Source organism: Hyperolius riggenbachi, chromosome 4 (genome assembly GCF_040937935.1).
Source record: "Hyperolius riggenbachi isolate aHypRig1 chromosome 4, aHypRig1.pri, whole genome shotgun sequence".
NCBI classification, from domain to species: Eukaryota; Metazoa; Chordata; class Amphibia; order Anura; family Hyperoliidae; genus Hyperolius; species Hyperolius riggenbachi.
Window position 1 is genome coordinate 121,572,927 of NC_090649.1, and position 25,620 is coordinate 121,598,546.

At 46.0% G+C, this 25,620-nt stretch overlaps 1 protein-coding gene across 1 annotated transcript in view; it reads left to right on the forward strand.

The window, feature by feature from the left end:
* SLC16A14 (solute carrier family 16 member 14) overlaps positions 1 to 21,565 on the forward strand; it is a 51,423-nt gene extending 29,858 nt beyond the window's left edge. The window contains exons 3-6 of the mRNA XM_068280499.1: positions 9,591 to 9,858; positions 11,010 to 11,153; positions 12,304 to 13,263; positions 19,873 to 21,565. Coding sequence (XP_068136600.1) covers positions 9,591 to 9,858; positions 11,010 to 11,153; positions 12,304 to 13,263; positions 19,873 to 20,024 — 1,524 coding nt within the window. The 3' untranslated portion in view covers positions 20,025 to 21,565. The remainder of the gene's footprint in view (positions 1 to 9,590; positions 9,859 to 11,009; positions 11,154 to 12,303; positions 13,264 to 19,872) is intronic.
* The last annotated feature ends 4,055 nt before the right edge of the window (positions 21,566 to 25,620 follow it).

Below are 25,620 nucleotides of genomic sequence, written 5' to 3' on the forward strand. Positions count from 1 at the left end.
TATATGTTTACATTTTTTCGCGACAGTGGTCCCTTAACATTTCACTGACTTTTCAAGTGGCTCAATACTGTCTATAAGGCAAATAACCCACATCTTTGATCCTAGATTGTGGACTGTGCCAAATCATTGTCTTTTTACACCATTTTTTCTTCATATTTTTCTCTATTAAAGCAGTAGAGTGGGGTATTGTACTGTATTAGCTAAGCCTATTTTTAACATTGAGCCACATGTTACCCTAGTAACTGTCGTGCTACTGGACTACCCTGGGTCATCTACTAGCTTACCTTTCGGTACTTACATGCGGAAATAACAATAATATTACCATGCGATGTGCACAGTAATATTACAGCTATTTAATGAAACAACCCCATTGTGTGTACCCAACATAAGTGTTGCATACCTACTGATGGGTAGATAATCTTTTTTAACTGATTGCATTGTGTTGTCTATGGCCAGTTTCTATACAAGCTATCAGACGTTTCATGTATAGCTGAAGTAAATACATGTGTGTCTGTGGAGATATGTATGGATGTAGTGGAATGCCATGTCCGTGGTGATTAATGTGTGACTGACTGCAGCCCGTGCTGAACTTTATCCTGGTCTCTGTTTACACAGAATTCTATAGGCACATTGAGGCTTCTGAATAAAGACGTTCTTAGAAAACTTGAGAGAAAATGGAGCAGCTTACAACCAATCAGAATCCATAATATAACAGATGAAACCTGACTGGCTGCTCTTGGCTGCTATTCCATCTTTTTTCTCTAGCTCTCTTAGCACCAGGATAAATCATCACCATTACGCCACGGAATATGTTGGCGCTTTATAAGTCAATAATGATAATTATGCTTTATTTTTTCTTACTTTAGTAACATAATAGGGAGATTATGCTCAAATGTAACTGAGCTGCCCAGAAGCATCTGTTACAGATGATGTCATTTATGTCCTTTCATGGATAGGGCTGAGGTGATTTGAAAATGGCATCTGGAAATTTGGGTGTTTGGTAAAACCGCTAGTAGAATATCGGTAATTGTACCCGTATTCTACTATCGCTTTACCTAACATTCCCCTTTCACTCACCCTCCTCCCTACCTAAGCCTAATGCAAACCCTTAATGCTGAATTCTGCTACATAATAGCTGAACCCTATGTGAATGATCACTGGTATATGAACGTTTAATATCCGCTCTTTCCATTGCTCTCTGTCCCTCCACAGCTATCTCTGGTGTTTCCAATGCTTTGGCATTATCTGTCACCTGTAGGCACCGTTATAGCCACATTCAACATTGCACTCTATGGCAGCGTCCAGCTTTCCAGGTGACCACGTGTGCCCAGATTTGCTGCTTGATTAGCTAACAGACACTGTACAGGAAAGTGACTGTACAAACGAATAGCTGCACTTTGCACAGTTATTTAGATCTCCCCCTGGTTTGAACATGTTGAATGATCTCAGTTCAGTGAGTTCACCAAAGAGAAACATCATATTTGCCTTTTCTGTTTTAACTTCAAATACGCAGTCAGAGGGAGAGTAAAGCACACATGATTAATAGAAAGGGCGGGGCTGTACAGTGTGTGGTACTCCATTTGTACTAACAATCATTCCTTTAAGGATTGGATATTAGGAAAACTTTTCTTTCATCAGACATTAATCTGATGAAGGGAAATAATACTCGTAAATGCTCTGTTGATGCCACTAATGCCCTAACAAGAGCACAGATATCTTATCCTAGGTTCTCAACAAATGGTATACATATCCAGGGGGCACTTTAGTTGGACGGAGGAGGCACTTCAGCTGGGCACAGGGGGCACTATAGTTAATAATAATAATAATCTTAACATATGTATAGCGCTTTTCTCCTGCAGTGTTAGGGAGTCTTGCCTTGAACTCTTTACTGAATAGGTACTGACCCTAACTGGGATTTGAACCCTGGTCTCCAATGTCAAAGGCAGAGCCCTTAACCAGTACACTATCCAGCCAATACACTATACAGCCAGTACACTATACAGCCACTAGTTGGGCAGAGGAGGCACTTTAGTTGGGCACAAAGGGCACTTTACTTGGGCACAGGAGGTACTCTAGTTGGGCAGAAGAGGTACTTTAGTTGGGCAGAGGAGGCACTTTAGTTGGGCAGAGGGGAGACTTTAGTTGGGCACAGTGGGTACTTTAATTGGGAACAGGAGGTACTTTAGTGGGGCACAGAGGGTACTTGAACTTGTCACAGTTCATCCATTTTAGTAAGTTAAAAACATCAAGCGCTGCTTGTAGAGCACACGCAAGACTGCCTCAGCCAATAATCCAGCATGTGTACAGCAGCCCGACGAACGACTGCCACGTTACTAGCAGGGCTGTGGAGTCGGAGTCGTGGAGTCGGAGTCGTGGAGTCGGGCAATTTTGGGTGCCTGGATTCGGAGTCGGGAAAAAATGCACCGACTCTGACTCCTAATGAATTTGTAACTCTAATTAAAATAGAAAATATGATAAAATGTTCTATTTCTCAGATAATAGTCATTAAAAATAATGTATATATACAGTATATATACAGTAATAGCTGTGCTTAGTCCACAAAAATGAAATAAACCAATCAAAATTAGTTACTTGTGCTGCTTCAATAAAGCAGTCCCCGTATTTTTAAGGTCAGATATACATATCTGATTGTGACTGTATATATGATGTGTACACAGGAATCTCTTATATATACTAAATAACATCTATGCTGTAAGAATAAAGCCTGATGTGTAGCCGTGTCACTAATAGAGATGGTCAATGAGATGGAAATAATTCTGCATTGATGCTGATTTATGCAAATGTATGCACTCCCTTTGCTGATGAAATCAAATAATTTGATATGTTGTTAAAATTTGGTTTGGTGACTACAAATTAAAGGGTAACTGAGACGGATGAAAAGTAAAGTTTTATACATACCTGGGGCTTCCTCCAGCCCCCTTCAGGCTAATCAGTCCCTCGCTGTCCTCCACCACCCGGATCTTCTGCTATGTGTCCTGGTAATTCAGCCAGTCAGCGCTGTCCGGCCGCATGCCGCTCCCACAGCCAGGAACATTCTGCACCTGCGCAATAGTGCTGCACAGGTGTAGTATGCTCCTGGCGGCGGAGTGTGTGCATGCACACTACGCCCGACTGGCTCAAGTACCTGGACTCATAGCAGAAGATCCAGGTGGTGGAGGAGGACAACGAGGGACTGATTATCCTGAAGGTGGCTGGAGGAAGCCCCAGGTATGTATAAAACTTTAATTTCATCTGTCTCAGGTTTACTTTGTTACACAGTAGTACTATACTCTACATATGCACTCCCCACAGAGCTGCAGGGAATCCAATGAGAATGCTGTGCACATTGAACACAGAGGTGTTGTCTGTTTACAATCTCCTCATTCCCCTGCAGAGTACCTGCACATCATTATTACATGTACCCACACTTACATTGCCTAGGGCCTGATAGATGTTCTTTGTTCCGGTTTGTACCTTTTACAAGTACTCTTACCAAGGACTAGTTTTAGTCTAAAGGGAATAAATATAGTAGTCTACATATCCTTCTCACTTCAATTGTCTTGTAAAATTCCTAAGCGTTGGCAGTTAAGAGACGAATTTCATGTTACATACTTTTAATCAACAAAATTGTAATATGCAAATTAGAGGAGTCGGAGTCGAGGAGTCGGAGTCGGTGGAATCCTAAACTGAGGAGTCGGAGTCGGAGTCGGTGGATTTTTGGACCGACTCCACAGCCCTGGTTACTAGAGGCCCGCCCAGTGGATCAACTTAGCCAAGCGATGGCCGATTGCTTGTCCACACCGCTTGCTCCGCCCATTGCGGGACGTCACGGGTGCGCACTCCATCGTCCTTCTACCTTCCCACATAGCAACAGAATGTGTCACCAGCTGTACAGCTGGCACGCGTCTGTATAGTCTGGTCCAGCGATGTTGCCAGTCTGGTCCAGATCTCCGACGGGCAACATCAGTCAGCCCGTGTGTACGGGCCTTAAAGCATTTATACACAAGGTAGAGGCCTGCGCGGGTCCACTTTTTCATACCCGCACCCGACCCGCGACCCGCTTTCTGGTGAATTTGATACCCGCAACCCGACCTGCACCCACAGAACCGCTACCCGACCCGCGACCCGCTTTTTTACATTTTCTTCTAAAGTGCACATTTTAAAGTAACATTTAAAGTAAAGTAAGCAAAAGACACAGTCAGAATTAACTTGTTTGTTTTCACTACCCGCGACCCGCAGACCGCTACCCGCAACCCTACCCGCACCCGCAACTCGCTACCCGACCCACACCCGCAGCTTAAATCAATTCGGGTACCCGAACCCGACCCACATTTCAGGTTACCCGCGGGTACCCGACCCGCTGCAGGCCTCTAACACAAGGTATAGATAAGCATTTTACTATGATGTGGTGACAGAGTACAGCAAATAGCGGCTTTGTGGTTGCAGAAAGTAAAATGAGCTTTACAGAGAGTACAGAGCAGAGAGACATGTACCGTAAACATCTGAGGTTGAAAACTCTATGCAAGGCAGCAGTGCTATAGCCACTTTGCCAGCTAACATGCTTGCAGCTGTATCAGCTCTAGGGAAGCTCTGTGTATGGGAGAGCCAATGAAGATGCATGTGCTCAATTTAATCATCTGACAGATTTGCCAATCTCAGATTCGTTGTCATCATACTTTCAACTTTTTACTCTATTAGCGATATTGCACCATTGTGCTCTAGTCTCTCTTTTTGCCTAGGCATTCTTGAGTACGAGGTTACTACAAGAATCACCGAAATTTCCCAATAACTATCTGCGTAGAGTTTGCATTATAGTTTTCTCACACACCCCAAAAATATACTGGAAGGTCAACTGGCATTTCTAAAAACCATTCCTAAACATAGGATGGCAATAAGATTGTGAGGGACAGTTATTGATGCAAGTGGTCTGACATACTCTTGAGAGTACTACAAGAAATTGTGTTTGTTATATTTATTTATTTATTATATTTATTTAATTGTATAATAAAAAAAATAGGCAATCAGTAGGCAATAGGCAAGATTTTTAAAGCAAGGTAGAATTGGCTCCCTACGATTTCCTCGAACTGACGTTTTCTTTGGTATACTGTATTAGATTTTCTCTAAGAAGACCACATGTTTCTGGGTACAATGAAAGACAGAGTTCTGACAAAAGAGCACACTGGCATCTGCATCCCCAGCTTCTGGCCTCCTCTTCACAAGATTATCACAAGCAATGATTGCGACCTTTGCAAAAACTATGTCTAGAATTACACCCTGTAAATCACTCCCAGTTTATCATATAACCAGAAGCATTCTACTGGGTTACTGCAGACTCAGACTCCTATCTGTCACTATTCATGGTAAACAAAATGAGCAGACACTAAAATATGGAAGGCTGTCTGCAAGCAGAAGCCTGACTTTGACCCTTGCTTCATAACCCATACTCAGCATGTCAGTAACTGTAGTCATATCTTGCATGATTTACAACCCACCTAGTGTGTTTACACTATGCATGCTACCAGCATGCCTGTCAGGGGTAGAAATAGGAATAGCTACAGGACTAAAAAAGGTTTGTGATGATAGAAAGCAAAACATGATCACTACAACTTGTGTTCACACAACGGGTGTATAGTGACACTTTCAAAGTATGCCAACCTATTGCAGAATTCACACTGGAAGCGTGCCAGCCCTCTCCCCCATTGAAGAATGCACACAGGAAGCATGCCAGCCCTCTCCCCCATTGCAGAATGCACACTGGAAGCTTGCCAGTCCTCTCCCCCATTTCAGAGGGCACACTGGAAGCAGGCCAGCCCTCTCCCCCATTGCAGCGTGCACACAGGGAGCATGCCAGCCCTCTCCCCCATTGCAGAGTACACACTGGAAGCATGCCAGCCCTCTCCCCCATTGCAGAGTGCACACTGGAAGCATTCCAGCCCTCTTCCCCATTGCAGAATGCACACTGGAAGCATGCCAGCCCTCTCCCCCATTGCAGAGTGCACACAGGCAGCATGCCAGCCCTCTCCCCCATTGCAGAGTGCACACTGGAAGCATTCCAGCCCTCTCCCCCATTGCAGAGTGCACACTGGAAGCATTCCAGCCCTCTTCCCCATTGCAGAATGCACACTGGAAGCATGCCAGCCCTCTCCCCCATTGCAGAGTGCACACTGGAAACATGCCAGCCATCCCCCTCATTGCAGAGTGCACACTGGAAGCATGCCAGCCCTCTCCCCCATTGCAGCGTGCACACAGGCAGCATGCCAGCCCTCTCCCCCATTGCAGAGTACACACTGGAAGCATGCCAGCCCTCTCCCCCATTGCAGAGTGCACACTGGAAGCATTCCAGCCCTCTTCCCCATTGCAGAATGCACACTGGAAGCATGCCAGCCCTCTCCCCCATTGCAGAGTGCACACTGGAAACATGCCAGCCATCCCCCTCATTGCAGAGTGCACACTGGAAGCATGCCAGCACGCTTTTTCCTTACTGCAGAGTCCACACTGGAAGCATGCAAGCCATCCCCCTCATTGCAGAGTCCACACTGGAAGCATGCCAGCCCTCTCCCCCATTGCAGCGTGCACACAGGCAGCATGCCAGCCCTCTCCCCCATTGCAGAGTACACACTGGAAGCATGCCAGCCCTCTCCCCCATTGCAGAGTGCACACTGGAAGCATGCCAGCCCTCTCCCCCATTGCAGAGTGCACACAGGCAGCATGCCAGCCCTCTCCCCCATTGCAGAGTACACACTGGAAGCATGCCAGCCCTCTCCCCCATTGCAGAGTGCACACTGGAAGCATGCCAGCCCTCTTCCCCATTGCAGAATGCACACTGGAAGCATGCCAGCCCTCTCCCCCATTGCAGAGTGCACACTGGAAACATGCCAGCCATCCCCCTCATTGCAGAGTGCACACTGGAAGCATGCCAGCACGCTTTTTCCTTACTGCAGAGTCCACACTGGAAGCATGCAAGCCATCCCCCTCATTGCAGAGTCCACACTGGAAGCATGCCAGCCCTCTCCCCCATTGCAGAGTGCACACTGGAAGCATGCCAGCCCTCTCCCCATTGCAGAATGCACACTGGAAGCATGCCAGCCCTCTCCCTATTGCAGCGTGCACACTGGAAGCAGGCCAGCCACCCCCCTCATTGCAAAGTGCACACTGGAAGCATGCCAGCCGTCCCCCTCATTGCAGAGTCCACACAGGAAGCATGCCAGCCCTCTCCCCCATTGCAGAGTGCACGCTGGAAGCATGCAAGCCCTCTCCCTATTGCAGCGTGCACACAGGAAGCATGCCAGCCCTCTCCCCCATTGCAGAGTGCACACTGGAAGCATGCCAGCCCTCTCCCCATTGCAGAATGCACACTGGAAACATGCCAGCCCTCTCTCTATTGCAGCGTGCACACAGGAAGCATGCCAGCCCTCTCCCCCATTGCAGAGTGCACACTGAAAGCATGCAAGCCCTCTCCCCATTGCAGAATGCACACTGGAAACATGCCAACCCTCCCCCCCCATTGCAGAGTGCACACTGGAAACATGCCAGCCCTCTCCCCCATTGCAGAGTGCACACTGGAAACATGCCAGCCCTCTCCCCATTGCAGAGTGCACACTGGAAGCATGCCAGCCCTCCCCATTGCAGAGTGCACACTGGAAGCATGCCAGCCCTCTCCCCACTGCAGAGTGCACACTGGAAGCATGCCAGCCCTCTCCCACATTGCAGAGTGCGCACTGGAAGCAGGCCAGCCCTCTCCCTCATTGCAGAGCGCACACTGGAAGCATGCCAGCCACCCCCTCATTGCAGAGTGCACACTGGAAGCATGCCAGCCATCCCCCTCATTACAGAGTGCACACTGAAAGCATGTCAGCCCTCTCCCTCATTGCAGAGTGCACACTGGAAGCATGCCAGCCCTCTCCCACATTGCAGAGTGCACACTGGAAGCATGCCAGCCCTCTCCCTCATTGCAGAGTGCACACTGGAAGCATGCCAGCCACCCCCCTCATTGCAGAGTGCACACTGGAAGCATGCCAGCCATCCCCCTCATTACAGAGTGCACACTGAAAGCATGTGAGCCCTCTCCCTCATTGCAGAGTGCACACTGGAAGCATACCAGCCCTCTCCCCATTGCTGAGTGCACACTGGAAGCATGCCAGCCCTCTCCCTGATTGCAGAATGCACACTGGAAGCATGCCAGCACGCTTTTTCCTTATTGCAGAGTGCACACTGGAAGCATGCCAGCCATCCCCCTCATTGCAGAGTCCACACTGGAAGCATGCCAGCACTCTTTCCCTTATTGCAGAGTGCACACTGGAAACATGCCAGCCATCTCCCCCATTGCAGAGTGCACACTAGAAGCATACCAGCCATCCCCCCTATTGCAGAGTGCACACTGGAAGCATGCCAGTCCTCTCCCCCATTGCAGAGTGCACACTGGAAGCATGCCAGCACTCTCTCCTGTATTGGAGAATACACACTGGAAGCATGCCAGCACTCTCTCCTGTATTGGAGAGTGCACACTGGAAACATGCCAGCCCTCCCCCCATTGCAGAGTGCACACTGGAAACATCCCAGCATTCTCCCCTATTGCAGAATGCACACTGGAAGCATGCCAGCCCTCTCCCCTATTGCAGAGTGCACACAGGAAGCATGCCAGCCATCCCCCCTATTGCAGAGTGCACACTGGAAGCAGGCCAGCTCTCTCCCCTATTGCAGAATGCACACTGGAAGCATGCCAGCCCTCTCCCCTATTCGAGAGTGCACACTGAAAGCATGCCAGCCCTCTTGCCCTATTGTAGAGTGCACACTGGCCGATGCCTGACCCTCAACAAACACCCCCCCCCCCCACCTCCAGCCAATGCCAAAACCTAAATCCCCCCCCCCCAAATCCGTAGCCAATCCCTAACTGACATGCCCCCAGCAAATGCTGAACCCTAACTGACTCCCCTCCCCCGGCTGATGCCTAAACTTGACTGAACCCCCCATGACTAACCCTAACCGACCCCCCTTCCCTCCCAGCCAATCTCTAACAGACATGCCCACAGCAGATGCTGAACCCTAACACCCCTCCATCCCCTTACTCCGAAGCCTAATCCTAACTGAATTCCTTCTCCCACCATGACTAACCCTAACTGACCCCCCTCCTCCTAGCCAGTGCCTAAATGTGCCCATTAACGGTACCATTTTTTCACCAAATGTCACCGATCTGCCACTAAATAGCCACTGGGGTAGTTTGGGCGCTGCCATAGGTGCCCATGTTAATAGCCGCGATTAGCAGCGATCAGTCCTGAATGGGCCCAATAAAATAGTGGGCCCTATACAAACTGCAGCTACAAATAGAGGGTCCTCAGACTGGTGTATAAGCACGTCTTGGAATTAGCATTGCTCATAGAATCTCAGCACCCTAAGAAATAAGAAGCCAGTGGTGAAAGGTTACTTTTGGGGAGACTGGTTCATTAGAATATAACAGTCTGCTGTTCTGTAACTGTGTGCCTTATTACCAATCAGTGTTCACCATTCACTTACCTATTAATGTCAAGTATAGAATGGCTCTGCTGGCAAGTGCTTATCTATTAATCTGTTTCTGTATTGTCACTTTAACACAGGCCAGGATGTGCAGTGAAGGAGCAGACATGGAGAAGGAGTTGAGTGGGAAGCTGAAAGGCAGAGCGGACACACAGCGGGTGAACACAAACATCGACAGGGGCTGGGCATGGATGGTGGTCCTTTCCTCCTTCCTCGTCCATGTGCTGGTTATGGGATCACAGATGGCACTCGGTATTCTCAACATGGAATGGCTGGAAGAGTTCAATCAAAGCAGAGGTCTGACGGCCTGGGTCAGCTCCTTAACAATGGGCATCACTCTGATTGTAGGTATGGACCACACCTCTGTATCGTCTATGCATCCCCATTGTGTTGTGTAATCATGTAAAAGGCTTTCAGTGCAGAAGTGTGCATCCTGCTAAGCACTGTATATATACCAATTTATCAAAAGCAGCGCAAGGAGAATAGCAGTGAGTCTGTTGCAAAACTAGCACAGAAGTGCTGGCCTTGCTCACAGTGACCAATCAGAATCCTTGATCTGAACATCTGCTCCATTTTTTCACCAGTTTTGCTCCAGTTTTTCATGCACTTGATTTGATAAATCTGCCCCATGGAGTCATTATTACTACAAGGCTAGAGATACAAAAGTCAATTTGTAGATCTAGTTTGGACGTATGGAAAAATCTACATCTAGTTACGGTTGCTGCAAAGTGAATGAATTACCTCCTGTTAAAGCCAACCAAGAACCATCCCAAAAAAATTTTTTAGAATGAGCCTCCCCATAAGAGAGTTTCTTAACTGAGTGAGCTGTTGGTGGTGCCAGTGAGAGCATCATTACTTCCCTACGGGATGCTGCTCCTCCTCTCCCTCATCTCCCCCACTCGTTTGGGATGCGCCATCCTCTTCTCGGACTTGCTGCACGGAACACAGTTTGTATGTTCCCAGCAGCGTTGTGCATGCGAGATGTCCCGTAACTGCAGGTACAGCTCTGTAATCGCAATCATGGGACTACATCTCCCAGCATGCATTGCAGTGCGCGCAATGTGTACTCATCTCAGGTACACTTTAAGGCTGTGGGCTGATTAAGAGTTCTCTGGATCTTGTGTAGCCCTCACCACATACATCGGATACCATGGGTCAACATGATATGTTCACATGGAGCATGATGTGTTTGCCTCATTTAAAATATTTAGGGCTTGATTCACTAAACCATGATAAGTCATATCACGGCCATTTTCGCGATCGTGAATTTTCGCTCGCAATCGCGAATTTTCACACGAAAATGAAAATCGCATGCAAACATGAAAAAGGCGTGCGAAAACGGCTGTGATATGACTTATCACGGTTTAGTGAATCAAAAACAAGACTGGTTTAGTGAATCAAGCCCTTAGTTCTAAGCGTAATGATAATATACAGCAATACAAAAACACTGCCTCTTGTTTAAGGAAAGTCACCTTATTATAACAGTCTTATTTCTGCAGGTCCTTTCATTGGCTTGTTCATTAACACATGTGGATGCCGGAAGACTGCGATGATTGGAGGGTTTCTCACGTCACTTGGTTGGGTGCTGAGCGCTTTTGCTACAAATGTCCATTTCCTGTTCTTCACATTTGGAGTAACAGCTGGTGAGTGAAATTTGGAAATCGTTCATAGAAACTGCTGTGTGACTATGAGAAATTAGACCAGCCAAACCTAGTGAAAACCTGTGCATGTGCCTACAGTGCCTGTTGTTAAATCTGGAGATTAGTTGTTATGACTTCATCCTGACTTTATAAATCTGTTTACCTCATGAATGTCAGTAGACGTTAAAGTGTACCCAAGCCGAAGCTCGGCTACAAATCACATACTTCTCTTAGAAGAGGGAAGCCTCTGGATCCTAATGAAGCTTCCCACCACGTCCTCCGGTCCCCCGTCGCTGCTCATAGACTGTCTAAAGATTACCAAGAAGGGCTTGTCAGTAATCTGATCAGTACGCCCACACTCATGCTTGCACTTCTCTTCAAGCATGAGCGTTCTGTGCCTGCATGGAAACGGCCGCACCTGCGCAGTAAGCCGGAGCTGCTTGAGCATAAGTGCATCAATCAGCTGGAGGGTCCCGGGCAGCAGACGAGGATCGGAGGACAGCGTGAGAAGGATCCAGAGGCTTTCCTATCCCCTGGTAAGTATTTACTTTTTGATACTGAATATGCCTTGGGTTCTCATCAATGCAATTTCCTGTCAGATGGCAGGGTAATCTGACAGGAAGTTGCACTGTGTGTACATGCCCAAACTGCTTCTGATCAATAAAGTGATCGGTTTTCGCATGATAACTTCCCAAAATCAATCTCATTATTGATCCAGAGCCGATCAGACATGTTGGAAATCATTGGGTCAAACCTATCAATTAGACAGGAAGTTGCATCTGTAGTCTAGTGCAGAGAAGTCCCTAGTTTTTTAAATTTGTGTTTATTTATTGTATAGTTGCAGTGATTATAGTGACATTTCATTGGTCTACCCTGCACATTTTTATGGTTCTGGAGGTGGGCTGCATTTGAAAAGTAGTACTGCTTCATTGAGCGTTAAAGACTTGACATAGAGCCTCCAAAGTATCTTAACATTTCAGAAAGAGGAAAAAAGTAAGACATTGAAGATCTGTTCTTCAACTTTGTCACATATAAAACTATCACTTATTCAGGGCTGACAGGTTTACCGCTCACAGCTCACAATGAATATGAATGATGTGTTGAGTTGCCATGGACATGCAGAAGTGACAGTGACTATGTGTTCCTTTCTCAGGTATTGGCAGTGGGATGGTTTACCTGCCTGCCGTGGTGACGGTAGGCCAGTATTTCCAGAAGCGTCGTGCCCTGGCACAAGGACTGAGCACCACTGGTACGGGGTTTGGGACCTTCCTCATCACAGTGCTGCTCAAGTACCTGTGTAGAGAGTTTGGCTGGAGGAACGCAATGATCATTCAGGGAGCTATCTGTCTGAACCTGTGTGTGTGTGGAGCCCTCATGAGACCCCTGGACCCTGTGGAGAAATGCAGAAAGGAGAAGACAAGTCCTCATGGAGAAGCCAAGGAGTTCTCACTGCTGGATGCTGATGCTGGGAAAGCTAACAATGCACTGCATGAGGAAGGAGGAGATGCTGCAGCACCGTGGTGTAAGGAAAATAGCAGCAATGACATTGTTGTGAAGGACGTGACCAAACTAGGCATTCTGAAGTCACTGAGTCACGTGACGATGGCTGTGAGGGCTGGGTTCTGGAGCTGGTACTCTAGCTATTTTGGGGCAGCTTCCCTCTTCACCAATAAGGTCTTTGTGGCATTTGTGATGTGGGCGCTGCTGGCTTACTGCAGCTTTGTAATTCCCTTTATCCATCTCCCAGAGATTGTGGAGCTGTATGGCATGTCAGAGCAGAACAATATATTTCCCCTCACTTCAGTCATTGCCATTGTGCATATATTTGGGAAAATCATGTTGGGGTATATAGGTGACTTAACCTGTGTCAGTGCCTGGAATGTTTTCCTTGCTTCCAACTTCACCCTTGGTATCAGTATCCTTATCCTCCCGCTGATGCGGGTGTACGCTGCCCTGGCCGTGGTGTGTGCCCTGATCGGCTTCTCCAGTGGTTACTTCTCCCTCATGCCTGTGGTAACGGAGGATCTGGTGGGCATCAAGCAGCTGGCAAATGCCTATGGGATCATCATTTGTGCCAATGGAATATCAGCACTTCTAGGACCACCATTTGCAGGTACGGTGTAGAGCAGATAATGCCACACGCTTGTCAGGGTGGCCACACATACAGAACAGGGTTATTCACAAAACTGTGGTAAAATTGCTGTGTGCAGGTAGTGCATGGAAAGCTTACTAGTACTTAAAGTGGATCTGAACTCAGAACTTCCTCTCTGCTCTAAAAGTGTGTCTACCTCCTGCTTTCATGGAAGCAGATATAGGACTCGATTCACTAAAGGGTGCTAAGTGTTACAGTGGTTTGCAAAACTATTCGGCCCCCTTGAAGTTTTCCACATTTTGTCACATTACTGTCACAAACATGAATCAATTTTATTGGAATTCCACTTGAAAGATCAATACAAAGTGGGGTACACGTAAGAAGTGGAATGAAAATTATACATGATTCCAAATATTTTTTTCAAATAAATAACGGCAAAGTGGGGTGTGCGTAATTATTCAGCCCCCTGAGTCAATACTTTGTAGAACCACCTTTTGCTGCAATTACAGCTGCCAGTCTTTTAGGGTATGTCTCTACCAGCTTTGCACATCTAGAGACTGAAATCCTTGCCCATTCTTCTTTGCAAAACAGCTCCAGCTCAGTCAGATTAGATGGACAGCGTTTGTGAACAGCAGTTTTCAGATCTTGCCACAGATTCTTGATTGGGTTTAGATCTGGACTTTGACAGGGCCATTCTAACACATGGATATGTTTTGTTTTAAACCATTCCATTGTTTCCCTGGCTTTATGTTTAGGGACATTGGCCTCAATTCACTAAGATCATGCTAGAGATAATAAGGCAAGAGAAAACTTACCTCCACACGTGAGAGAGTTATCTTACCTCTTCATTCCTTAAGTTACCTCTCCTGTAGTTAATTTACCTCCTCTGTAGTTAATTTACCTCCTCTGTAGTTAATTTACCTCCTCTGTAGTTATTTTCACATGCAGCTAATTAACAGCCTGTCTTTAACTCTGGAGTTATTTTAAGGATTGGAGAGTTAATTTAAAGACAGAAGAGTTAACTTTAGGCTTGCCTGAGGTAAAATGTTTCCTGAATACTACATGCCTTATCACCATGGTAACAACTCTAGAAGAGTTATTAAAGACAGGAGATAAGTTTAGTGAATTGAGGCCTTTGTCCTGCTTAAAGTGAACCAGAGACGAAGCACCCTTGTGTATTTTACCATAGAAATCAGTGGGAACATTAGAGAAAACATTTACCATGCTCTCTGTTCCATCCTCACTGCTAAAAGTGTCTGTTATCTAGCTGAGATAAGAATCCCGGACTGAGCATTGATTCTGGCTTTGCTATAATGACTCAGCTATAATGATTCCTGAGCAAAGCCAGCAGGGGGCAGGCTTGGACTTGAAGACAGCAAAGAACACAGTCTCAGCTATAATTATTCTGTAGCAAAGCCAGACCGACTGCTTAGTCGGGATTCTTATCTTAGAGGTGATAACAGGCAAATTAAACAGAGAACAATGTAACAAAGAGCAGATTAGGTGTTTACTGTCATGTTCCCACTGATTTATAAGGTAAAATACATGAGGTTGCTTCATCTCTGGTTCTCTTTAAAGGTGAACCTCCGCCCCAGTCTCAAGTCTTTTGCAGACTCCAAGAGGTTTTCTTCCAAGATTGCCCTGTATTTGGCTCCATCCATCTTCCTATCACCTCTGACCAGCTTCCCTGTCCCTGCTGAAGAGAAGCACCCCCAGAGCATGATGCTGCCACCACCATATTTGACAGTGGGGGGTGATGTGCAGTGTTAGTTTTTTGCCACACATAGCGTTTTACATTTTGGCCAAAAAGTTCCAGTTTGGTCTCATCTGACCAGAGCACCTTCTTCCACATGTTTGCTGTGTCTCCCACATGGCTTGTGGCAAACTGCAAATGGGACTTTTTATTCTTTTCTGTTAACAATGGCTTTCTTCTTGCCACTCTTCCATAAAGGCCAACTTTGTGCAATACACGACTAATAGTTGTCCTATGGACAGATTCCCCCACCTGAGCTGTAGATCTCTGCAGCTCATTCAGAGTGACCATGGGCCTCTTGACTGCATTTCTAATCAGCGCTCTCCTTGTTCGGCCTGTGAGTTTAGGTGGACGGCCTTGTCTTGGTAGGTTTACATTTGTGCCATACTCCTTCCATTTCTGAATGATCGCTTGAACAATGCTCTGTGGGATGTTAAAGGCTTTGGAAATCTTTTTGTAGCCTAAGCCTGCTTCAAATTTCTCAATAACTTTATCCCTGACCTGTCTGGTGTGTTCTTTGGACTTCATGGTGTTGTTGCTCCCAATATTCTCTTAGACAACTTCTGAGGCCGTCACAGAGCAGCTGTATTTGTACTGACATTAGATTACACACAGGTGCACTCTATTTAGTCATTAGCACTCATCAGGCAATGTCTATGGGCAACTGACTGCAATCAGACTAAAGGGGGCTGAATAATTACGCACACCCCACTTTTCAGTTAATTATTTGTAAAAAAAAAAAAAAGTTTGGAAACGTGTATGATTTTCGTTCCACTTCTAACGTGTACACCACTTTGTATTGGTCTTTCAAGTGGATTTCCAACAAAAGTGATTCATTTTTGTGGCAGTAATGTGACAAAATGTGGAAAACTTCAAGGGGGCCGAATACTTTTGCAAACCACTGTAGCGCGGCAGTGAAAAGCTGCTTTGCACGTGCAAACTACTTAGCACCCAAGTTTGCACTGCAAAGCCTTTACACTCGAGTTTGCACATGCAAAGCCTTTACACGTGAGTTAACACGCTTTAGTGACAAGAGCCCTTAGGGTTAACATCCTGTGTTTACAAATTAGCTGCTTTGCTGATGCTGCTGAGATTTATGACACAGCTGCGAGACAGGTGAGGAGGAATTAGACAGGCAAAACTCTCTAAATACATACATCATGGATTTATCTCTGTTTTCTTTCTGTGCTGTGCAAGAGCTCAGTTCCACTTTAAGGGCTGGTGCACACCGAGCGGCTTTTTCAGCGTTTCTGCAGCCGCTTGTGGCTGCAGATACGCTTGGTCAATGTATCTCAATGGGGTGGTTCACACCAGAGCGGGAGGCGTTTTGCAGAAACGAATCCTCCCGGGGTGAGGCATTTTTTGGATTGCGGATGCGTTTCTGCCTCAATGTTAAGTATAGGAAAAACGCAAACCGCTCTGAAAAACGCCTGTTCAGAGCGGTTTGCCAGGCGGTTTTGTTACAGAAGCTGTTCAGTAACAGCTTTACTGTAACAATATATGAAATCTACTACACCAAAACCGCTACACAAAACCGCAAAACGCTAGCTGAAACGCTACAGAAAAAGAAGAAAAAGCTTTTCAAAATCTGCTAGCATTTTGCGGATCTGCTAGCGGGTTTTGGTGTGCACCAGGCCTAAGCCAGGTACACAGGTAACACACTTGTTGCTACTATACCGCCTTGCATGTCCTACTGCAGGTGATGAAAAATGTGCTGTTTGCACAGTGTGCATTACATAACTAGCGTAGGTACCAATAAAATTGCTGTGCACAGAAATATTTGATAAATGCCTGATAAGGCATGCTACAATTTTTAAGTCTTCAAAATAATAAAAAAGAGCAGCACTGAACCACTTGCGCATAGCCTCCTTAAAGGGAAACTGTAGTGAAAACAACGTAATTAATAAAATTGCTTATTTTTTACAATATTAATTTTTAAATTCAGTGTTTGCCTTTGTACATTTTTTTTCCAGATTTACAATCTGAAATTTATCACAGGTGACATCTTTAGTCCTGTCAGGTGTTCTCTGTGGAATGTTTGGTTAATGACAACTCTGGAGCTATTACAGATAGTATCTGGTCTCCCAGAATGCTCTGGGGTAGACAATTCCACATAGTTAACCACCCTGGCGTTACGATTCTTTCCTGATTTTAGGGTCTAAAAGCAGTACATTTTTTTTCATGTGCTTTTAAACCCTAAAAGCAGGACAAAGACTGCAGAGAGATGTGCAGCAGCCCCAGCATAGACTCACCTTCCTGGGACCTCTCCAAGCAACTGTTTTCTTTTACCCCCAAGGAGGTTAATCAGCCTAGGCTAAACAACACTGGAAGGGCGGGTCTACATTCAATATTCAGCAATATGTAGATATAGGAAGTGTTTCTGATCCTGAAACCAGGAAAAGTAATGTTCAAGTGGGTATCCTTAATCATTTACTGCATTCTACTTGATGTTACAGTATCTCTTTAAAGGGAAGGTCCGAGGTGATTAAATAACAAAAATCCACTTACCTCCAGCCCCCTGCAGCCGGCCTGTGCCCTCACCGCAGCTCCGCTCCCTGCTGGTGGCAAGTTGCCTACTTGCTCTTCAGCGTACAGCTCATGGAGTCACACTGACGTCATGTGGACTGTACTGCGCAGGCACAGTAGTTGTACGCCTGCGCAGTACAGTCCGGATGACGTCAGTGCGACTCCGTGAGCCGCACGCTGAAGCGCACGCCTGGCGAGATCGGCATCTGCACCAGAGGGAATCGGGAGCCACCGGAGCTGCGGTGAGGACACAGGCAGCTGGCAGGGACTGGAGGAAACCCCAGGTAAGTAGACTTTTGTTTTTTAATCACCTCGGACCTTCCCTTTAAGACGGATCAATTGATTTCGTACAGATTTGATTGCTTTATTAGATCTAGTAAATATGCTATGTGGGACAGATCTTCCTCCCTCTCCCCACCCACGTGCAGAGTACCGAAGCGGAGCGATGTGAAAATATTTTTAACCTGCTGCCTCCTCCTCCCAACAGCCACTTGCTCTAGGCTGCCCCCTCTGGCTCCTGATTACATGACATGCAGCATGGAGCCAAGCATGCAGCAGAGCAAGACTGCTAGGATACAGTAGAACAGAGTTCCCCAACCCTGTCCTCAAGGCCCACCAACAGTACATGTTTTGCAGAAAACCACAAACATGCACAGGTGAGGGAATTAGAGTCTCAGCAGAGCTAATTAACTACCTCTGTGGATTTCCACAAAACATGCACTGTTGGTGGGCCTTGAGGACAGGGTTGGGGAACACTGCAGTAGAAGACCCTGACAGAATGGAAGCAGCTAAATATTTTTACACATCGCTCCGCTGTGCTCACTCTGTGAGGGGGAAGGAGGGGTGTTAAGCCCCTAATTTCATATTTGTCCTGTGCCAGAGACAGGTGGGCAGACCTAGGAGCTCAGAGCCATTAACAGGGGCAAACGCAGGATTTTTAAGGGGGGGGTTCCTGAAAGGTCCAGAAGCACGTATGTCCCGAGTGCTTCCGAATACAGGTGGCTCCATACTGCCCATGCACAAAAGTGCGCTGGCGTATTACGGAGCTGCCTATCTTTGGAAGTACTCAAGGACACGAGTGTTTCTGAGGGCTTCTGGTAGCAGCAAATGTGAACGGGGTACAGCGCTGGAACAACTCCCCAAGAGAGGAACGGGAGATAGACTTAGTTTGGACAATTCAGTGGAATATGCTACATAGTTTCACATAGCGCAAGCGATACCCATATGATGCAGGGATATATGCATCTGCGGAAGATGTCGGCGCTACATAAATACTAAATAATAATATTTTGCCTCACCAGGATTGCACTTTTATTTAGCTTTCCTGTAAGACAAGAACACACAGTCAGCTCTAGGGGAAGAGGGAAACAAAGGTGAATGAGGGAGGGCTGGTGCACACCAAGAGTGCTTCTGAGCGTTTTTCAAATCAACAGTGATTTGAAAAGCGCTTGGCTAATGTTACCCTATGTGGGTGTTCCCACAGCAGTGTTGTGATTTTTTCAAAATCGCAGGTATACTGCATGTAGCATGTTTTTGAGCAATTCATTCAAAAATCGCTCTGAAAATCACTTCACAAAATCACACTCACAAATTGCTAGCGATTGCTATTGTCATTTTGGCGTGCACTAGCCCAGAGAGAGGAGTGGAGAAATTGAGAATAGCCTGAGATGGAGCAGAGAACTTATCTGTATTGAAGTCCCACATCACACAGGCTACTTGCCTGTAATCGGACTCCTGTCCCTGTCAGTCTCTCACACAAGTCAGAAAGAAGCCCTCCTGGAGTCTAGGGACTGTCAAAAACTTTTCAGCTTGTTATCCACACCTTACCCACACATGCAGTCATTATAACAATGGGGAGAGACCAGACAGATGTTTGCCCACAGACCCTGAGTCCAGGCAAGCTCTGCATCATGCTGTGCATATTTACCAGCTTGCCTGCACTCTAATTTCATCATGTCTGACACTTCTGTGCTGTGGAGAGTCCAGGACTCCATAATCAACATTCTCTCACTGCAGGCTGCATCTTCTTGTGAGGGTTGTGAGGGAAGCTCGGCTGCCTCTCTCATTCTATTAGCTGGAGGGAGGCACCAGAAGTAAGAAGGGAGGGAGAATGAGGCTGTTTATATTATGCGGGCTTCCCTGGCTGAATACACAGCTCAGTGCAGGGGGGAGGTTCCAGACACCCGGAATAGCCCCCTGAGTTCGCCAGTGCTACCTGGAGGGTAAAGTAGGCAGTGTCATCCTTCAGAAGCTGAAATCGTTCAGGAGATAACATGGAAGCCTCTCACACTTCGGTATTTTGGTTTTTGAAATGATTTCTTTACGCTAAACCTTTCACTTGTCTCTTGCAGGCTGGATCTACGACATCACTCAGAAGTATGACTACTCCTTCTATGTGTGTGGTTTATTATACATGGTGGGAATGCTCTGTCTGCTTATGGAACCTTGTCTGCAACCAAAGGAGAAAAAAACTAAAACAGCCACCGACATCCCTGCATCCTGAGAATGCAATAAGTGTCTGATGACACCTTGGTAGCACCCAGAAACCCAGATCCTGTGGCTGGTGAGCTGTGCCCAGGTCCTGCTGTGTGGCCTGGCATGAGATCACCCGTAGCCGTGCCGCAGGGCTGCTATTCCTGTATTTATATCTCCTACTCTGCTTTTTCTGATTAGTAAACCAGGACATTACATTTCATGTGAGTAGCATAATAGGACTGTCCAGAATATATAGTGCCACTGTCTTCTCAGACAGCCTGTAAATGCCAGTCACTGCAGTACAAATTGGTTTGTTAACTTAAAAAAGCAAACACTTAAGCATAATGTGTTACAGGCAAGCTCCACCTCAGACTGGTATTTCTGTTAAGAATAATGCACATACATGTAAACCAAACAGTGGCCTTCTCTTTAGGGAACTACAAAGCTTGGAATTCCGACCAGAATTCCAAGTTCTGATGGAACCATTACCAGCCTGCACTACAACATCTCACTCCTTTAGTGGATTCCCTGTTATGTACATTAACAGCTAACTGTAGAGTCCAGGTGCAGAATGGTGGTGCTTCCTGTTTGGCACATAGTGGGGTGAGAAAGACATAAAGTGCATGGAAATGTTATCTGTATGCGCAGACGCAGTAGCGACTTTCCCCTCAGGATCTGGCAGTAAAAGCCAAAGCCCATGTGGGTCCGCTCTGCTGTGCAAGCCATCTGCGTTTGCGCAGTAGAGCGGACCCGATTGGGCTCCTTATTTCCGCTGGAGCCCATCAGAAAGCCGCTGGCGCGCTTGCTGCAAAGCCCTTGTCATTGAATTTTCAGGGGGTCCTGGGCCAGGAAAGGATGGAAGGAGTGGGACCAGGGAAGCCTCTTTAGGATCTGGAGGCTTCCCCCTCCTGAGGTAAGTATTCCCCAGGGGTCACTTATTTCCCTACAGATGTACTTTAAATAAAGGGAAATTAACCTGAGGGCATTAACTGTCAGGTGTTTCAGCACTCTGAAGACTGCACACCATGAGCATTGAGGGAAACTATGAGGCCCACAGATACTTACTCTGTAGTAACATTTAGGATGGCCAGAAAAAGCATGACATACATTGTCCAGGTAATGGCCCTCATCAGTACCTGTGTGTACAAGCTGCAGTGGTTTTCCCAATCTGGATTGTGGAAGTAGGTGGCAGAAGATATTGTGGAGAGCCACTAAACTGGTACAGCCCCCTCATAACCTCTAACACAGCCTTGCAAATGCCTGGAACATGCTATACTGTATGCAGTTTAGAACAACAGTCCTTTTGTACCAAACGTACTGTAAACTTTATAGTGCACTGAGCACCTGGGACCCATATGGGAGGTTTGTAATGCAGTGTGTCACTGGGGGGGAGCGCTATTGCTTACCTGCTGGGGGCTGCTCTTATAGCCCCCCACACTCTGTGGAGTGTCCCATGAGATTTCACCTGTGCATCGCGCTCCCCACCACCGCAATGCTAGGAGATGTAGTCCAAAGATTTGAGTACAGAAATGTACTCACATCTATAGACTACATCTCCCAGCATGATTTGCGATGACTCCACAGAGTCGAGGGGCTAGAAAAGCAGCCCCCAGTTAGTGAGCAATGGCGTTCCTTCCCCCAACAACACACTGCATTACAAACTCACCATTTGAGGATGTTCAATAAAAAAAAATGTAACCTGGGTGCTCTGTGCACTTTAAAGTTAGTTTGGGATAACTTATTTGAAGCACCTTTCTTTTATACTGGATGTAACGGAGGTATTTTATTGATAATCTGTGAGAACATCTCTTGTGAGGAGACTGGGCAGCAGTTGTGTGAGCCTGTACCACCTGTATGCTGTACATGACAGAGAATACACACAGAGACATTCTCATCATTTGATTTACTAATGCCTGGTAATGCATGACTGGGATGGGAATTCTGGTGGTGACACTTCAGCACTGAGGCCCTAAGAAAGAAACAAGAAAGTGCTACAATTATCCTGCACTCATTGGATAATCAGCTGCAGGCGGAGCTGGCATTTAACACTGGCATGCTACAAGGCCAGATCCCTGAGAATTGCCAATGTCTTTCTTATAGCAGAGTGAATGCTGAAGAAAAAGTTGCCATTTGTGAGGATTTTGTTACAAAGTATCTGCTGGTGGAATGAAAGGTCATTATATATTGAGTGCTTGCAAAACAAAGTCAACATTTATTTGTCATGCATATGAAGAGTGTTCTTTTGTCTCCTATTATATTATCAGTCTTCTGAAACTTTCCACAGCTAAGAGCGTTCAAACATTGCATAACGCACAATGCCATTGCTTCACTTTCTACGGTTCAGCTGCCAACTGCCGAAAACGGATGAAATATTGGTGTGGGTCAGGCAGAACACAAGGGAGTAATTCAACTGACCTGACTGAACCAATCAGATTCTTTCTTCTGGTTACTGACCAGCCCTGACATGTCACTTGAATCTGATTGGCTGTTAGGAGGTAGGCGTTATATCCCAAAGACAAATTACAACATATTAAATAAGTCCTGTGTGCTTGCTGGAATGAACAGACTTTTTGATTTGCCAAGAAACAACTTTCTGATGCAATTCTTGCTGCTAATTTCAAGGCTGACTGGAATCTTCATGAGTTATGTATGAAGCTGGAGAGCTGCCAATTACTTTACTAATATTTCAGTACAATGTGGTCAGATCTCCATACTGTCCCTTCCTGTATCCACAAGTACACAGGAACAGCGAACAGCCCCCCTCACAGGTTGGTGGTGCCAGGTAATCCCTCCATGGGGCAGCAAATCAAGTACATATACAAATGCCCACAGCACACCGCATGTAGATAAAATCCAGATATCTTTATTGGTACATCCAAAAGACAGGCCGGCAGCTGATGCGTTCCAGACACACAGGCCCTTAAAGAGACACCGAAGCGAAATTTGTATATCATTGATCATCCCTAGTCCATAGCCATAAGACTAAATACCTATGTGTCTGAAATGAGTCAGAACCAACCAACCAACCAAAGTCTTTTGGATGTTCCAATAAAGATATCTGTATTGTATCTACATACGGTGTGTTGTGGGCGTTTGTATAAGTTCCTGTGTTTTCACAAGTGGCCTTCTGTATGCAGTTATGCTTTATATTGACAATCCTTCATACCACCATTACTGGATCACCTTTCCAAGTCAAGTTTGAACATGAAGAGGCTCAATGAACATTATGAACCTACGCAAACTGTTTGGTCTGTGAGATGCCCATTAACGGTGCGATTTTTAGTGAACAATCGTTTTTTTTATCGGATAATTCAGATAGTTTTTAACTGATCCACAGCAGTAAGGCCTCCTTTCCACGGACCGCTGATAGGCAGTGAAATGCCTCTCAAACTCTCTCAACTGCTCACTGCTGCCTAGTAACTGCTTGTTGCTGCATGATAACTGCTTACTGCTGCCTGGTAACTGCTTGCTGAGCCCTTAGTAATAGTCCGTGGAAAGGAGGCCTAACTGTTCCAAACTATTTGCAATATCGAAACCAATTGTGATTATATGTATTGTAAAAATCGGCCATGCCGATCAACCAATTTTTTAAGTAAACTTTCAGGATCGATTGGACCTATCAGCTTCTTTGTTTTATACAATTTGTTCTATATGATCTGACTAAGGCCTCCTTTCCACGAACTGTTGAGCTGTGTGCTCAGCAAGCAGTTACCAGGCAGCAGTAAGCAGTTATCATGCAGCAACAAGCTGTTACTAGGCAGCAGTGAGCAGTTGAGAGAGTTTGAGAGGCATTTCACTGCCTATCAGCGGTCCGTGGAAAGGAGGCCTAAAGGTGCCCATTAACGTTACAATTTTTTCATCAGATGTGACCTTTCAGCGTCATTGTTATGATTGCTTTGTACGGAAAACTGAGCAGTGTGTTGCGAAAATCGATGTCATTCGATTCTGTGGTTGATAGGATCAGAAAATGTAATCGATCCGAATGTTGGATTTTACAATCGATTTGGAAAAGAGAAAATGCCCAATTGCACCCGTTTATGGGAACAATCAATAATTACCTTTCAATTACTTCCGCTTGTAAAAAAAACTGCGTCGTAATATCGCATCCGATGAAAAAAAATAATTGCAAAGAAACAATTATTCCCGAAATATTGCACCATTTATGGACTTTTTTAAAGTAAAGCGAGTAGACCTTTCTTTCTTTTTGATGTGGGTCATACACATTTTACCAAACAGCATCACTCGAGATAGACCGCCAAATACATACTGTCAATAGGCAGTGCTTTGCATTGTCATACAATACAGCACACCGCACACGCCTTGTCTGAACAACCCCTTTGCTAAATAAATCCACAAGGCTGCTTTCACACTGGACAGTTGTGTAGACTGTAAAAACGGGATCTCAACAGAATATTTGGGATCCTGTAATAACAGGATTGCAATGGAGGAGAATAGTCGCATACAGTACATGAAAAGTATGCTTTACTGCGACTGTTAGGCTGCTTCCAGAGTGGGACGTTACACACGTTAGTGCAGCCTGTAACGCAGCCCAACTCACAGTAATGAAAAATCAATGGGCTGTTCACAGTGCCCACATTAAGTTACAGTGTAACGCTGGACGTTCAAAGAAAGTGCAGCATGCTGTGCGTTATATGTGGTTTTAGCTGCGTTAGACTGTGTGCACATGCTCAGTAATTTGTTTTTTTTGTGCAGGAGAGGAGGGGAGAGTCCGCCATTGCGGCCAGCCACATGGCTAATTATTATTCACTGCACTGCAGTGTTTACTTCCTGGAGCGGCCGCTGATTGGCTGGCGGGACCACGTGATGCTGAGTGTTCCGATCACGTGGTCTCCGCAGTCTGTAGGACAAAAAAGGCGCACCAAGAGCCGCTTAACGTGGCTCTATGTAACGCCCTCCTAATACCATTACCATTCGTTGCGTTAGGGGACGTTATGCGACCTTAATGTCCCCTAAAACGCAACGTCTAAATGTGAAAGAGCCCTTAACCTGCACGTAATGTGGTAGCACATAGCATGCCTTGTGCTATTCTAACGGATTCCATCGCATCGAACGGCTAATGCGCCAATGTGAACATAAAATTACCATATAAACGCACGGCAACACAAGGCACTACAACTCCCCAGTTTGAAAGTAGCCGAAGGCCAGAAGAGCGATTTCTAAAGCGCTAGTGATTTGAAAAAGCTCTTGCTAATGCAATGCTATGGGGGATTTTTATAAAATCACATCGCTCAAGTGGGATCACACCCATAGCATTACATTAGCAAGAGCTTTTCAAATCGCAAAACGCTCAGAAAATCGCTCCTAGTGGGTTTCTGGCCTAACTCATAGTTCAGCTACCACATGGCAGTGTTTTCCTAAAATCTGTACACTACTATACCCATAGCTCCCAACTCTCCCTCTTCTGGAGGGACAGTCCCTCTTTGGGAGCCCTGTCCCTCTGTCCTCCTCATTTGTCCCTCTTTCAGGACTTTGTCCCTCTTTCTAGGTAAATATATATTTTTCTCTACTAAAAAATGTGTTTGGTTGACTCTAAACTGTATTCCCATCCTTTAAATTGATATATTACTAATTTTAAAATGTTAATATGAAGGAAAATGAACCAG